This window comes from Anabas testudineus, chromosome 1 (assembly GCF_900324465.2).
Source record: "Anabas testudineus chromosome 1, fAnaTes1.2, whole genome shotgun sequence".
NCBI classification, from domain to species: Eukaryota; Metazoa; Chordata; class Actinopteri; order Anabantiformes; family Anabantidae; genus Anabas; species Anabas testudineus.
In genome coordinates, this window is record NC_046610.1 from 12815970 (window position 1) to 12831746 (window position 15777).

A 15777-nucleotide genomic window follows, 5' to 3' on the forward strand; every position below is an offset into this window, starting at 1 on the left:
GGGCTCTAAGAATAAACTGAAGAAAAGTTTAAAGTCTGTGACCTGCATGACTTTCCAAGACGGTTTATTTGTTTTTAACTATTTCTTACATGTTTACATTTTGTTCCTTAACTCTCAGAATTAAGAATTTCTGAATACTGTTTTATAGATACACAACAGATTTGCCTCAAAACATTGTTTGATGACTTTTTATGTCAAAGTATTTAACGCAGCATGCTGAATGATATTCAACTTATCATTAAAAATTTCTTCTGTAATAATTGAACAAAACCAAAGATAAAATAAAATCACTTTGAAAGTCGTCATACAAAAAGTAATCATTCATTCAAAGTAGACCATATGTTACCCAGTGTATAAATTATACCTTTTACAGTAGACATGATCATCATAGCATTTATTTTGGTCCAGACAAAGCTTTTACAATGAATACACACTTCAAATGAAATGTAAACTACGGCAAAAACATAGAAAAGGATAACAAGGGGTGATAACACAGTCATTACTGGGAAATGAAATCATTATCATTATCATTTCAAATATTTATAAATAATTATTAGGTTATATGTTCAACTTTCCTCTTGTTCGTTAACAGTAAACCGCACAGATATAAATAAAACAACAATATGTTAGGGTGTTGGAGCCTCTTTTAAATTAAATTGAATTGTTACATGGGACAGTTTGCAAGATACAGACGTAGCAAGTAACTACTTAATATTTTCTCCCTAACAATATAAAATATGTTCAACTACAAATGTTTTCAGTTAATTTTTTAATTAAAACATTTTCAGATCATTTTGACAAATGTGAACAAATAACACCATAAAAGCTTAAACCAACTATAAAAAATGTGTGCCTGTCATTTTATTTGCAGTAAAAAGGGTATTTATTTGGTTCTTACTGCAATTCAAAGGCACATTTGCTGATGCAGCCCCATAACGGACGGATTAATATCATTTTCCTTTTGCATTACCTAATCGCTGAACAAGTAGAGAAGCTTTGCTGTACACTTCACCATTAAAGCGTTTACATTAAGTAAAAGTCTCTCACGAATACCTTCCCCATTTCAAATGCCTCCATGTAAAGTACTGTGGTTCAGCTTTAAAGAAGAGATCAGAAGAATCAAAGATAAACTCTTTTCTATTCATCTCTCCCTGGATCAAACTGAATTAGTTCATTATACACATATGCGTATGTTTAAATCACTGTATTCTCCGTTTTAAATATATCACGGTTTAGGTTTAGGAAAGTCTTCGGGGGGCACGTCACCCTGTTAGTGGGAAAAAAAAACTTCTGTATGCATAAGAGAAACTTTGGTTTCTTGTGCCTCTAGGCCACGCTGAGTTTGAACAGCACACTAACACATTACGAAGAGGTTTCACGACAGTCAAGCTCCCACCAAGTCAAGGTCAGAGGTCAAAAGACCTTGCACTCGTTCAGGCTGAACATGCGCCTCCTGGACTGCTTCCTGGACTGTTTAACGGCTGTCCGTACCGCGCACTCGAAAACCTGCTGCACGCCACGGTTGCCCAAGGAGGAGCACTCAAGATAGCCTTTAGCGTGGATATCACGAGCAACGCGTTTCCCTTCTGCTGGTGAGATGCAGGTGCTTCGATGCGCCCCCATCTCCCGCAGGTCTGTCTGGGTGGCCACGACCAGCACTGGCACGCTGGGCAAGTGTTCTCGAACTTCAGCAATCCACTTGTCATAGACATTGGCCAGAGATCTCTGGTTGGCCACAGAGTAGCAGAGGAGGACGACGTCGGCATGCTGGTACGACCTCGTCCGAATCTGCCTGAAGTTTACATGACCCCCAGTGTCCCACAGCCCCAAGTTAATCTGAACTCCATCCATGTACACCTCCACCCCTGTGTTGTCAAACACTGTGGGCTTGTAGCTCTCTGGGTAAGTCTCTGACGTGAAGCGGACCAGCAAGGCCGTCTTGCCGACTCCACAGTCCCCAACCAGGACACACTTCACCGACATCTCCGTCAGGCCGTTCATGGTGGCCTCTGGAAATCTCCCTCCTCTAGATGTTTACGGTTCTTTAGAAAGGTTTTGACAGCTTTTCTGTGACTTTTCAATCTGGAGAGGAGCAGGGTTCATGAGGAAGTCCCAGGCTGTGATCACTGTGTGAGCTGTACCTTCATCTGCAGATGGTATTAGTCATTGCAGGTGATTCGCAGCCTTATTTTGTGGTAGTTCCATTCTTGGAGATTTCAGGGGTCACTCACCGACTAAACCGACTTATGATGTCTCTGTTTTCTTTAGATATTTCTCCAACACAAACACAAACTGTACAGTTTGCCAGCTTACACAACCTCTTATTTCTTCAGGCCCTTTAGGGTTTCTGCACTTCCGCTCAGTGTCTGCAGCATGGTTGTCAGATTCTGGTTCTTCTCTCTGATGATCTTGAAGGCCAGCATACTTTCCAAACACGTCTAATCTGTCAGCACCGAATGAGGAAATTTACTGCGGAAGAGAGAGGAAGAGATGATTTGTTATGAATACGAGGCATCTGTAAGTTCTTTCAGTTAGAAATTGAAATTCCTATATTTCGCCAAACAAACGTTTAATACAGCATGCAGCAATCTAACGTGTAAGATGACAGTAGTGTTGACTTCTAAAAGACAAGGCAGGTCGTTTTTTATATTTTTACTGTTTTCAACAATTCCCATACAAAGACTAAAACTAAATATTACTCACCATAACATCTGTCAATCATCAACCTGGTTCACCTGTGCTGTTGTTGTTCACAAACTGCAACACTGAGTGATTCTACTTTATGTAAAATGTGACCTTGTTGTTCGTTTGTTTTAAAGAAAACTCCAAGATCATAATGTTTGCAGTCTCTAAAGAAGTCATTGGGAACCTTTGGAGCTCCCTTTTCTCAAATATACTGCCTTTTTTCATTTCTTCAGATCTATTTTTGTGTAAAAATATAGAGGTGACGGGCCGCTTCTTTTAACAGAACAGGTTTTACATTACAACATTACAGAAGTCCACCTGCTAGAGGAGCGTACATGGCGTCAACTCCTCTGTGTATTTACAAAGAAACAGAAAAGCGCACAAATCATTAGATCTATGACAAAGTACTGATTAAACACGGAAGTAAAGATTTGTATGTTTGGGTGTGACCCAGAATTCACAGCTCGATCCAGTGGGCTTCAACAGGTGCTCGATCACAGTCTATCCACACTGTGTTGCCAGTGTTGTGTTATCAAGATCTTACATGAGACGTGTCTGTTTGCCATAACTCTAACACACCTGTGTTCTTTAAAAAGCAAGGTCAGATTCTTACATTAACTTCATAAACAAAGGAGCTGCTAAAGGATCAGGATGTCTGTGTGCGTTTATTTGTTTGTCAAAGTGATAGAAATTCAACTTTTTTATTGTTGTAGCTGAACTAAATCCACCACGGCTTTCTTTTTGAATTCTCTGGTGCATTAAATCGACTATTGTATGAAACTACCAGAAGTGACGAGCAGTAACCTCAAAACCACCTGCCATGTCACACACACACACACACACACATACAGACACAGTCATTTAGATGGAAAGACCTCCATAACGTAGATGGGACATTTTCATGAGTGTTTTTTTCCATGGTTTAACTGTCTACAGTGTTTCTGTAGAAAAAAGAATAGACTTTGCCCATGTTAATCACCAGTTTGCCTGTTGTTTTTATTCTAATAATAGTAGAAATAAGAAAAACTCATGTTTAAGAGTATTAACACTGAGGTTCAGGTCGTTGTCCGCATTATTGACTCTTGTTTAATTTCTAAATACAACCGAGTAGAAGCAGGTTCAAGTAACACAACGTCGCGTCTAAGAAAAAGAAAAGAAAACTCACCTTTTTCTTTTGTCTTGTGAGTCTTGATCGGGCGGATGCTGCTTACGCCTCTGAAACCTTCACGACGTCGAGACAGAAACAGCCTTAAACTCCACAAACTGTTAATTATTAAATCATCTTTAGGAACAAAATTGGATTTATAAGGATCCCCCTCAAAAAAAACCAACACTGGTGATCTATTAAATAGGCCAACACCGAGACGAAATATGTCGACACCTGATTAAATATCGTCGAAGTTTATCAGTAGAGGAGGGAAGTGAGAGAGTACGAGAAAAAAGAAAAGAAAAGTAAAGCGCATCCGCTTCTTGGAGTGTGGAGGTGTGACACACGGTCCTCTGCTCGCCTCCCCCACAGCAGCTGTGCTTTAACATGTGTGCTTTTCTGTAGATTTGTACCATTTTTCTTTGCAACTTCACGGAGCAGCTGATTCACAGATAAATAATATGGAAAACGTGATGGGCCAGAAACTGCTGAGGGGCCCTCAATAACGAGTCCTCTGTCACAATCCTATTTTAAAACTTAATGGGTCCAGGTCAATTAGGCTTCTTTGTTCCAAAGCTGTGTTTTAACAAGCTGGTTTTATTCTTTTCCCCATGTTTCAACTAGTTAACACACAGAAAACTGAGTCTCTGCAAAATTCTGTATCAAAACTCTATCAATACTGATGTAAACACACAAACGTGGACACTGGTTAAACTGAAAAGGAAAACGATTTTATTCTTTAATACATTAGTCTCTGTAAAAAACATTTGAATAAATGAATAAAAAATACAAATTACTCTTTATAATTAATGTATTTACAACATTATGTACAGTCAGTAGAAGTAGAGTAGTCAACAGCGTTGATGCATCTTTGTGAAATAAATTACACAGCTTGAAAAACAGAAGCAATTCACCTACAAAACTACTGTAACCACCCGAGGAATATAGATACTACAAAGTTGGGCACAGTGTGTTAGAAAAGCTACCAGGAACAGGCTGGAAATAATCGGCTGGCCTTGAAAGAGAAGAAAACTTAACATTGATTACTTAATCTTTACCTGAGTTTGAAAATTATCTATATGGATAGGCGGCTGCTAAAAGACAGTGACTGTATGAAAAGTAACAAATGAGGATGTTCAATTGTGTATTTTCTTTGGTTGTTCAAACCATTTGCTGGTTTTTCATCATCTGTAGAGTTTCAAGCTCGGCTCATGGTGAGCGACACACACCGTTACACTACAACCAAAAGAAAAACACTCTTTATTCTGACATGCGATGATAACTCCTCAGATGACGATCTGCCCTCTGAGGGCATGCGACACAAGTATTGTATGGATTTAGCGACAAATAAAATGTTTAAACTATGTCTTAAAAAAAAGCTTGCTCTATTTACGTAAAATCCTAGAGACCAACCTCTGAGGAGGCAGCGTGCAATCATGATTTAAATGAAGCTGCATAAAATACTCTCACACCTGAAACATGACTCCAGATTAGTAAAAGGTTTGACCGATTAAATAACATCTTATTTAATATGAGCCTTCTAAACACTGGGGTTTAAATAATCTTTAAAAGGCATAAAGGCAAGTGTAAAGCAAAATACACTATAAAACATTTTAAATATAAAATATACTTTACATACATTCCAACTTTACAGATGCATAAAAATACCTTTTTTGTGTTTATCACCTATCGTCTGATTAAGATCTGAATTAAGATCTATAAACTAACCTCAGTTTAACCAAGGCCACATTTTGATTTATTCAAAGAGAGACAGTGTGTGTGTGTGTGTGTGTGTTGTTTTCCATAGCAGCTTTAGATCGAATCCAACAAACCACGTTCATTTCACTTCAAAAACACCAACATGAGACCTGGCTTTGGCTCAGAGAACCTGTGTGATTAAAAGATAGGAGAGAAGGTGGGTCACAATGAAAACGCTATCCATGTATGTGTGCATGTATGTCTATATATCTGCATGCATACCTGTAGTGTTTGCTGGTGAGGTAGTCTATGACGGCGGGGCGGATTCGCGCTATGCCCCCCTGGCTGTGGTTCCCTCTTCCTGTGATGACAGAGAGCTGAGGTCGACACAGACCGTGCTCACAATCTGCCGAGAAACAGGCCAAAGAAGAACAAAAGACACACACAAACACAGAAATGCAGTTAACCAGAGCAACATGCACAAAATGGCGCTTGCAAACGCTTGTTGTATGTGCTCATATTGTTCAGCTGGACAACGTGTATAAGTCGTCCCTGGTTACTGGTCTTAATCGGCACGCCAGTAATTTTCCACATTAAGTTCAGTTTCACTTGTTACGAGGAGTACTGTTCAACCTTGTCATGGGAGTAACGTAAAATGGAAGTCCTCTCCAAGTAAAGTATATGTATGAGACACACTGTAGCATTTTGCTGACTACCTGTGGTTTTATCCTTTAAGACCTGAGCCAGATGCTCCAGGGCCTCATCTACATGCAGTCCATGGAGGTCCAGGATGTTATTGGGCAACAGTGATGAGTTCACCCTCTGAAAAATCTGAGCTGCTGCACGATGATTGGCCTCACGCATCTGCCGGCCATGCAGGTGTCCCTGAAAACAAAGTTCGTATAAATTCATTTCAGTTTAGCAGAGCAAATAAAAATGAAAGGCTGCAAAATTGAAACATTGATTTAGGCTAAATCGACAAAACAACCTAAAATAAACCATAAAAAGTGCTTCGCAGACAAATAAAAATGCTGCTTGCATAAATAAATATTAAAGCAAACAGTCTCCATAGACATGTACCTGCTGTGCATAAAACGAGGCCACTTCTTTGCGTCCTTGTTTGTAGGCCTCAGCAGCCTTGGAGAAACTCTCGAGCTGTCGGCTCCTCTGCAGGCTGGCCTCGGCCCTGAAGTCGTCATACTCTGGGTCCTCTCTATCCTGATAGTCAAGTACCACTGACTCCAGGTGCTTCTGCCTCTAAAACATTAAAAAGACACAGAGATACAGACACTCTTTCAGCTTCACAATGCTACTTAGAAATTAGTTTGTATGACACCATCAATCGAGGGTAACATGGGTAAATGTTAAGTGACAGTTAATATATAGGGGATGTATTCTTTGGCTCTGTTCCACTGTTTGTGAATACCTTTTCCCTCTCCTTGCTGGCTGCTCTGTGGTGGTCGGACCGAGGGGCTTCTGGGGCAACAACCGTCTTGACGGGTTCCTCGTCCAGTAGAGAGTGAAGAAACAGCTCTGTCTGGGTCAGACTGTAACTACAAAAGCATAAGGACACACAAATTAGTGAAGAGCCCACACCGTTTTGTCACATTAGACACATTAAGTTCAGAGCATTTTAAATCCTATTTCTTAGGAGGAATCTCTCTTTTGCATCAACAACCTGAGTTGACATAAATTTATTTTAAACAAGCTCACTTGTGGTCTCTGAAGATGTCTTTAAGGAAATGCCTGTCAATGTTGGGGAAGCGGGAATACAGCTGGTTCTCCTTAAGCTGTGTGGCTCCGTCTCGCCGGTTGAGGTCTACACCACTTTGTCTGGTCTGAAATTAAGAGAGTTGGAAAGAGGTCATGATGGCAAAGAGAAGAACGAACCATGATAATGTCATCAAGATCAAGATGTGTGTCTGCAGATACTTTAGGTGTGCCTGCTACCTTTTTCACATTCTCCTGCAAAGCCTGCTGCTCCTTTATAATATCTCTAAGAGAGACATGTGGACGGGACACATTCCAGTGGTCCATAAATGGCATTTGACTCTGGGCTTCTGGTTGGGTGTCTTGTAATGCATAAGCAGCTGAACCTAAACATTCAATGAAATGATGGTCATTCGCAGAATTTGCAGAAAAATAGAGAGTAAACACAAAACTAATTAATGCATGGACCTGTATGTCTATTTAATTTTTGTTTGTGCATTTATATGTTTCTGTGTTTGTGTGTGAACTTACTTTCCATAAGTAAGTGATAGGAAAGAGATGCTTGTCTCAGTCTTTCCTATAAAAACACAATTTACACCTGATTAGGATGTGTTTACAGTTACATTGATAATACTAATGTTGGTTATTTACATAGCCAAACATTAAAGAGCTCACCTGGACTGTCTCCTTCCACTTGTGATGGAGCAATTTAGCCAGGTTCAGGTCCATCTGCACTGCACAGTCATCCACAGAGCATGTACCTGAACATAGTGACCCAAAGGGGACGGATACCTTTAATTTTACACTGTCATTTACTGTATTTGCCAGTGTTACACCTGTGTATTATTTACCTGGATCTACTCCCACAGGACCAAACAGTTCGGTGAGCTGAAGTGCCAGCTCAGTGGGTAGTTTCAGCTCCAAACTCTGAATATCCAGGTGTTTGGTCCTTCTCTCCTCCATCTGCCTCCTTTCAGTCTTCTCCTCCTCCTTCTGTTTTTCCTCTCTCTCCATCTCCTCTAATTCAGCCTGCAGCAGCCGGTTGACCTCTTCCATGCTGGCGATCTCGTCCTCAGTCTCAATTCTTGATTCTTCAATGATTACCCCATCCTCTGAGCTTCCAGCCCAAGCACCACCACCTAAGTCAGATTCTGTTATCACTCTGTGTTCCTCTTCTTTTGTTGCTTCAGGCCGACTGAGTTCTGTTTGAGGAGCTTTTTCTAATTGTGTGGTTGTATCAAGTTGATTTTTGTTTCCCGCAGAAGTAGTTATACTTTCTAAACATATGTCAGTATTACTTGAGCTCTCATTCGACTCATTACCCGTCCCACAGGTTGACTGCTGATTCCCCTCCTCAAACCACACTGGCGCTTCCTTTTGCAGATCTTCATCTAATACTTTAGCACCTTTATTTGTTTCCACAATCTCATCTACAGCTCCACTTAAACTAGATTTATTCAGGTCATCCTCATCCCCAGCACCATCCTCATCTCTAAAGAACCTCTCTCCAGAATCCAGAAGCAGGTTAGTGGTCCATTCTAGGTCCTGATGGCATTTGTCATACAGATCTTCTAGCGTATCAAAACTAACTAGTTTAAAATGACGTATGAGAATACGCAGGCTCTCGAGCCGGTCTTGAGCTGCTCCAAGCTCCTTCTCCTCCACCTGTGTGCCTTTCTCATGCACCACACGATAGGGCACCTCTTTGTGACCAGATGGCTGAACTGCAACTGCTGCAGAAACAGCACAGGACATCTCCGGCACGAAGCGAGAAGAGTCGCCAGACAGGACTCTGAAGTCACTGGAGTGGCTGCTGACAGTGACGACTGTATTGTCAGGGCTGTCTTGATGATTCAAACGCCAAAGAACGGCAAAGTCTTGAGGTTCTGTCTGGGTGAAGCAACCTGTGTCTACCAGCGGACAAGGAGAAAGAGGCTGTAGGTTTGCCTGAGACTCTGTAAACAGGTCAAAATTAGGTTTTTTGCAATTAGAAGGAGAATTAAAGTCAGGTTCCAAATCTGCTTTACTTGTAGTCTGACAGTCTATGTTTTGAGTTGTAATATTGGGGTATTCAAAAGCATTCAATGAAGAAGCAGGGCAGTTTTGAGTGAAGGTGAGCGCTAGCTTGCACTGTTTCCCAGATCTGCGGCCATGTCGCTGCTTTCTCTCTTGACTGCCTTGACTGACATCTGCTTCCACAGAGCCCTCACACACAGGACTCTGACACACCTCGCTAACCCAGCTGTCACCAGCCTCCGTTGTACTCTCTCCACAATCATCTGTGTAGTTTTTAGTGCTCCTGTCAGTAAGACAGCAACCACCAGGTTGTGCCTCAGCAGTTAGAGTTGAGGGAGGATTTATAGTGTTGGTTGATGTCATGTCCTCAGCTCCTGTTTGACTGACAATTCCTGCCACCTGATCATTCCCTGCTGTTTCATTACTCGTTTCATTTTCAGTTTTAAGGTCCTCCTGCTTATTCCCTTTTGATTTCCTGACTTTGCTATAGTCTGCTTCCTTCCAGTCTAACACACAGTCAGGTAATTCACCTCTGCTGCTGTAAACACTGTTTTGCTCTCTCTCTTCACTGTTCGATCTACTACCATGGGATTCATCAAATCTGCCTTTCTCTAATTCCTCTCCACAGCTACTGGAAGGGGAGGACAAAGGGGAAGAGCTGGCCTGAATGTTAGTGACACCTGTCTGAATAAGATCAATAAGCTTCAAAAACTCTGTTACTGCAGGTTCAGACTGAACTTTATTTATATGCTTGTTATTTTCTTGAGACCGACCATCACCTTCCTCCCCAGTTCCTTCTCTGTGTCTGTCTCTTCTCCTCACCTGTCGCTGTCCAAGGGAGTCTTGAGGCCAGTCCCCTACAAAATCCAACATCTCAGGCCTTCCTGTTTCTTCCTCAACTGTCAACAGATCAACCTGCCCTGTTCCTTCGTTTCTCTTTTCCTTCTCCTTTGCCTCACTTTCTGACTGATTAGTATCTTTCACCAGATCTGAGGGCCCCTTCTGGTCAAAACCAGACCTTCTACTCTGCCTTTCTCTCTTCACCCTCTGCCCAATAGATTCAGAGAAAGCCACTGGAATTTCATCACTGTGATGATCTTCATTCATCACCGATTCCACAATGCAGTCAGGAATTCTCTGGCCTCCCGCTGAGTGATTTATCTGTAACTGGGCATCCAATTCAGAATCCAAGTCGCCCATATCAATCTCATCATCATCCCCATCAGAAAATTCAGGGTCTTCTGTCGGTCTTCCTCCAAGTGGGAAAACGAGTGACTCAGTAGATTTATTGGTGTTGTCTTCCAACCTTCCTACTTTACTTGAACGACCAATCGATGACACATCAGGCAGGGAAGATGACAGCTGAGTGTGGGATTTCTTATACCCCTCAATTAATCCAGGCTGCCCTACCAGGTCAGGACAAGGTGTTCCAGAGGATACTGTCCTAGAGGCAACAAGAAAGTTTGAATGGGACAACTGTCAAGGGTATATTGGTCTGCATACAATAAAACTAAGATCACTCATATGCAATATCTAAATTGTTGTTATTCAAAATAATCGTATTAGTTATTTAATATTACATTTGATTAAAAGCAACAAGTTAGATAGACTACATTGAAAAGATAAACCCTACAGCATAACTTAAATCCAACAAAAGCCAATGTACCCGTGATAGCAGCAACAAATATAAGAGTACCAGAGATTTTCAATGAAGACGATCTGCATAAATAAGCTTACAAAATAATGTGAACACCACAGCACTGTCAGTTTTGATTATTGTGCCTAATGCAAGATGGCTTCACATAGTGAGAAACTGCTAGAACAATGTGGTTTCTGTTAGAAACCACATCGTGATTAGCATTGTGGTACTTGATAAAGAAAAAAAAAAAGAGTGAACAAGAGCATCGGTACCTACTGAACACAAGCTAGAAGACAGTTGCTGCAGTGGTTGGGCACTTTAGGAAGAACCATACTACCAGTAACAGTAAGCTGGCTATATGGCTACAGCAAGATTAGCGCAGATGACATTTACATATGTACTATGAGGAAAAGTTTATGAACAGCTAATGTATTTATCTCGGGATTCAAAATGACAATGATCCTACATACAAACTTCAAACATTCTGCTAAAAAAAAAAAAAAAAAAAAGCATATGACCTGGCCAAGTGTGTCCCCTGACCTGATATTTGTATTTTGAAGTATTAATTTAACATTTCATTGACCAGGACTGTACTCAGTTTTATTGTATACTGTACTTATATTTGAACAGGTAGACATTATGATCACATATGATAACAAAAAGGAGCTGAATTCTCTTCATTTATGTTTACAAAAATGAATTTCCATTTAAGGCAGCAGCGTGACAAGGAGGCCGTCTACTCTGGAGTAGTTAAAATGTAAGAAGAACCATATTACACATGAACACAATTTCAAACAGATGAGCTTAAAGCAAATCTGTATCAAAACACTTTGATGTGTCACCAACTTTAAGCTCGTGTTCTCCAGAAGAAGGCGCTGTTTCCGCTCAGGCATCTGTGAACCCATGATCGACTGGACTGTCACAAAGCGCTCATATCCATTAAGCATGCGGCGGATAGTTTCCACTGGCACGTTGTGTGAAGTGCGTCTGCACATGCACAAGGACACAAACAGATAAAGTCTTTGCTTTTCATGTGCAAAAAATTCATTCAGATGACATTCTGGATTAAAAACAGATACTCCTGTAATTTCTCTCTCTCCCACACCTCTCCAGTTCTCTGGGCTTGTTCTTCCACCAAGTGTCCGGCTCTCGGAACAGGGTTTTATATCCATGTCTCAGCGCCTAGGACAGATATAAGGACCAACCATTCTTTGCATTTCATACTATGTGTGCAACATTTCAGAAATGTTATGTAATCCCACAATATTTTTGTTTTTCAACAACATGTACATGTCATGTTAGAAAAAAAATGTGGATGACATAGTCTATATTTAAAAATTGGACTAAGAATCTGAAAATACAGTCATAAGTGCATAAGCAGGAAATAAAACCTTCTTGCTCGGTACCTGTGAAACAATGAAATTTAATCTAGGAAGTCCTGATTAAATAATGAAAAATCACAACACACTTGTTGATACTCAGATAAAGGGATTTTAAATATATTATGCTTTGTTAATTCAATTTTTATTTTCATCCAAACGACCAAAAAAAAAAAAAAAAGCTAAAATTAGATTTTCATGTGGGTGATTTTTTGGTTGTTTTGTTTTCAGTGAGTTTGGCAAACCCACTGTCATGAATTAGATGCCATCTAAGAGGTGTTTTATGAAACACTTTTCCAGAGCAACTAGGGCAATGGCAAAATTTGTATTGGAGCTCTGTTACTGTGCTGAATGAACTGCTGGGAAGCTGACTGACCTGAACCACATAGGGTTTCATCTCCCAGCCCTGCATGTTGGTGTTGTCAATGATGACTGGATTAGTGCCCCTCTCAAAAGCTTCCCTGGCTATGGGATAAGGTTTCCAGAGACAGAACAAGAGAAACAAATGATTTATCATTTTAGTACAACTGGGAATGAAACAGACGCGCACAACAGTTTAAGATTAGGATTTTGACTTGTGCCTGCCGCACCTCGTTTTCAGATTTCCCGCCCTTCCCCATTTACCTCGTTTATGGTTCCACTCGTGAGCCTCCGCCAGAAAAGTGGGATCAAATTGATATTTTCCCATACGAGTAAAGTAGTCGTCAGTGCTCAGTATAACTCCGCCTTGGTTATGCTCTAATAAAGCTCTGCAGAAATAAAGCACACACACATAAATAAAGACAGATGCCAAGTGATGCTACCACAAGTTCAATTTAGTTACAGTACATGACCACAGTGCAAAACTGTTTCTAGTGCTTCTTGACCTTGGAACGGGCAGCATAGGATACTTGCTATGAAGTATCCCAATCTTCTTACCTTGCCAAGGTGGACTTGCCAGATCCTGGAGCACCACGTAGCAGCACAAGCAGCTTCCCTTCCAAACGGAGCCTGCTCTGCTGGTCAAGACGCTGTGCGGCAGCAGTCACAGCCCACGATTTTGGAATAGTAGCAGAAGGTTTGAGAGGTGCTTGACTGATTGGGGCCTGGCTGGGCCAGGGAGAGAAATGTCTGGGTTTGCTAGGCCAGTTGGAATGTGGTTGCACCACAGGGGTGATGAAGGTTGGCACTTGGTTTCCATGCATACGGGGAGAAAATATTGGCGCCTCCAGGTTCCAGGGTGATGATTTGCAGCCAAGGGGCTCTTGAGTCTTAGATCTTGCTCCTCCAACTATGGCATCAGATGGCATAACCCCAACCCTCTCTGAAAGACAGGGCAGTGGGTCTTGCTTTTTATACACCTGGAAAGCAGAGCGACGTCCTAAAGCTGCCAGGTCCAAAGGAAGTTTCCGCTTGTCTTCAGGCATCTCAGTCATCAGATGTGTGAAATCCACCACCGACTGCTGCCCCGTGGCAGTATCGTCTTCCCATGTGCTGAGCTGATCTAGGAAAGGTGAAGGACCCAGATGTTCAGTAGAGGGCCCTCTTGATCTAGGCTCCAGGCTTGACTGAAGCAACTCAGGGAGGGCCTGTTGTGGAAATAGTGGTGGAGGGTAAGAGGAAAGGGACGTACCAGAAGATGAGCACTGGCTACTGGGGCGCTCATCCTTAACATGTTGTTGTGCAGATAGTGACTCTAGTTCCCTGTCAACTAGCAGGTCCAACTCATCAGTCAAGAGGTTTGAGTAGGGAGGAGAGGAGGGCTGCTGTGATGGTTTGGAGGAGCCTGGTTCTGGCCTGGGTTCAGAAAAATGGTGCTGGCTGAGCAGTGCTGCAGCAGTGCGCTCAAAGCCAGAGACCGGAGAAGGAACGGGCACTGCAACTTCAGCCGCTACAGACAGCTCCAAGAGGGAGTCCATTGCATTTTCAACTAGATTACAAACGGGGAGGAAAACAAAAATGACAAGAAGTTCATTATATTTCACATAAAGTTCATTATTCAGTGTTTCAATATATGCAGACTGTTTTGTAGTATTCATCCAGGATCAGCTTTTTAGTGTACAAACGTTTGATCACTGAGCAGTGCTTTTGATTAGTCTGGTTTCCTATTGATGAATATTTGAGAATCACATAGTGATAATTACAGGTGCACACAACACAAAGCCACTGAAACAATGTACACAATGTGACTATTTATCAGTCACATTTATTGCGGACTGACATTGACATAGCTTATGAAAACAGTTCAGACGCAGCGGGTAGAAGAAGGTAAACAAATATGTGCAAAGCGCGGTTTAATGGCTGCTGTTTATAATACCCATGTAGAAAAATGCTTCGACCGAAATGCACAACTACCCAGCTAACAGGTTAGCCTGGTTATACTGACGTTAAATAGCATTCCCAGGAGTCACACAGCAGGTCGGCCAGTCTTTAACTACCTTTAAAATCACATTCAGACAGCACGATGTAAATAACTTCGGGGTCCAGGTGGGAGAACATCTCCTGCATGCTTTTGACGATTGTATCCCTGTCGGAGCTGGACGGAAAGTTGTTCGCCATTGCATCGTGATGTCCGTGGGGGAGTCGGTAAGCCGTGCTGTGGCTCGGGCTGTCCCCGTTCGACGGCCCGGCGGCGGGGACTCGGGCTGGGCTCTGGCCGCTTTTCTTCCTCCGAGGCATCCTGTGGAGCCGCCGTTCGCTCTCATCGGCGGCTAAACTGAGCTAACTAACGTGGGGAACAACAAAAAGGTGGCCCCGAGATGAACACATACTACTGTAGCATGGGTTCGAGTTACTAAAGTCCAACAAACTCGAGCGTCTGATATCTGACAGCACTCCAAGCGGCGGAAATAGCGTTACACCACAAAACCCAGACCGGGACTGATCAAGTCCGCCAGGAGCCATTTCCGCCGGAAATCAACACTTCAAAATAAAAGTTTGGTGGAGAGGATTAACTCTGAGTACGCTCCTCAGGTTCTAAAGGTTCAAATTTGACGGACGTGTTTTCGTTTAGTTACTGTTACACATTACACATTACTACACTACATTCATATTCTGTATTTTTTAACCCCACTACATTTATTTCACTGCTTTAGTTAATAGTTACTTCGCAGATGCTGATTTATAATAAACTGGGATATTTCAGATTATTATTATGAATCAACCACATAAGTTTAAATTAGCTCCAACTTTACCATCTACACCATTCGTGATCTTGACACATCAATGCTTCAGTAATTACTATATAATTTACTGTGCATCATTCTGCATAATGAGTACTTTTAGTACCAGTTTAGTTTGGCTTATGCTGAAATGTTATTTATGAGGCAGTAGTGTTTTAACAAAGACCTTTTTCAAATCAAAAACTAAGCTTTACTGATGTCCGGAGACTACTTGCAGTAATAGTACATTTTAGAATAAGTAAAGAATTTGAAGCATTACTTTTAGTCTCAGTTTTGCTGCTAAACCTGTAAGTGCCTTAATTTTTAGTTTCCCCCCCACCATAAATACCATAAACAGGTGTA

At 41.6% G+C, this 15777-nt stretch overlaps 2 protein-coding genes across 3 annotated transcripts; both read right to left on the reverse strand.

Moving 5' to 3' along the window:
- Positions 1–377: 377 nt before the first annotated feature.
- On the reverse strand, positions 378–4108 carry rhoh (ras homolog family member H). The gene is made up of 2 exons (XM_026358737.1): positions 3851–4108; positions 378–2469 (listed from the first exon to the last, which is right to left on the reverse strand). The coding sequence occupies exon 2, from the start codon at positions 1999–2001 to the stop codon at positions 1414–1416; it is 588 nt and encodes a 195-aa protein (XP_026214522.1). The 5' UTR covers positions 2002–2469; positions 3851–4108; the 3' UTR covers positions 378–1413.
- Positions 4109–4573: 465 nt separating this feature from the next.
- n4bp2 (NEDD4 binding protein 2) lies at positions 4574–15124 on the reverse strand. Of its 2 annotated transcripts, XM_026359883.1 has the most exons (17): positions 14692–15124; positions 13887–14183; positions 13193–13757; positions 12899–13023; positions 12651–12739; positions 12001–12077; positions 11742–11882; positions 8092–10700; positions 7916–8001; positions 7772–7817; positions 7481–7626; positions 7244–7368; positions 6957–7083; positions 6611–6787; positions 6247–6415; positions 5813–5936; positions 4574–5720 (listed from the first exon to the last, which is right to left on the reverse strand). In XM_026359883.1, exons 1-17 carry the CDS (start codon positions 14930–14932, stop codon positions 5675–5677), a joined length of 5190 nt encoding a protein of 1729 aa, XP_026215668.1. In that variant the 5' UTR covers positions 14933–15124; the 3' UTR covers positions 4574–5674. The 2 variants fall into 2 exon arrangements, with proteins under 2 accessions (XP_026215668.1, XP_026215667.1); XM_026359882.1 differs by having other exon boundaries at positions 13193–14183.
- Positions 15125–15777: the final 653 nt, after the last annotated feature.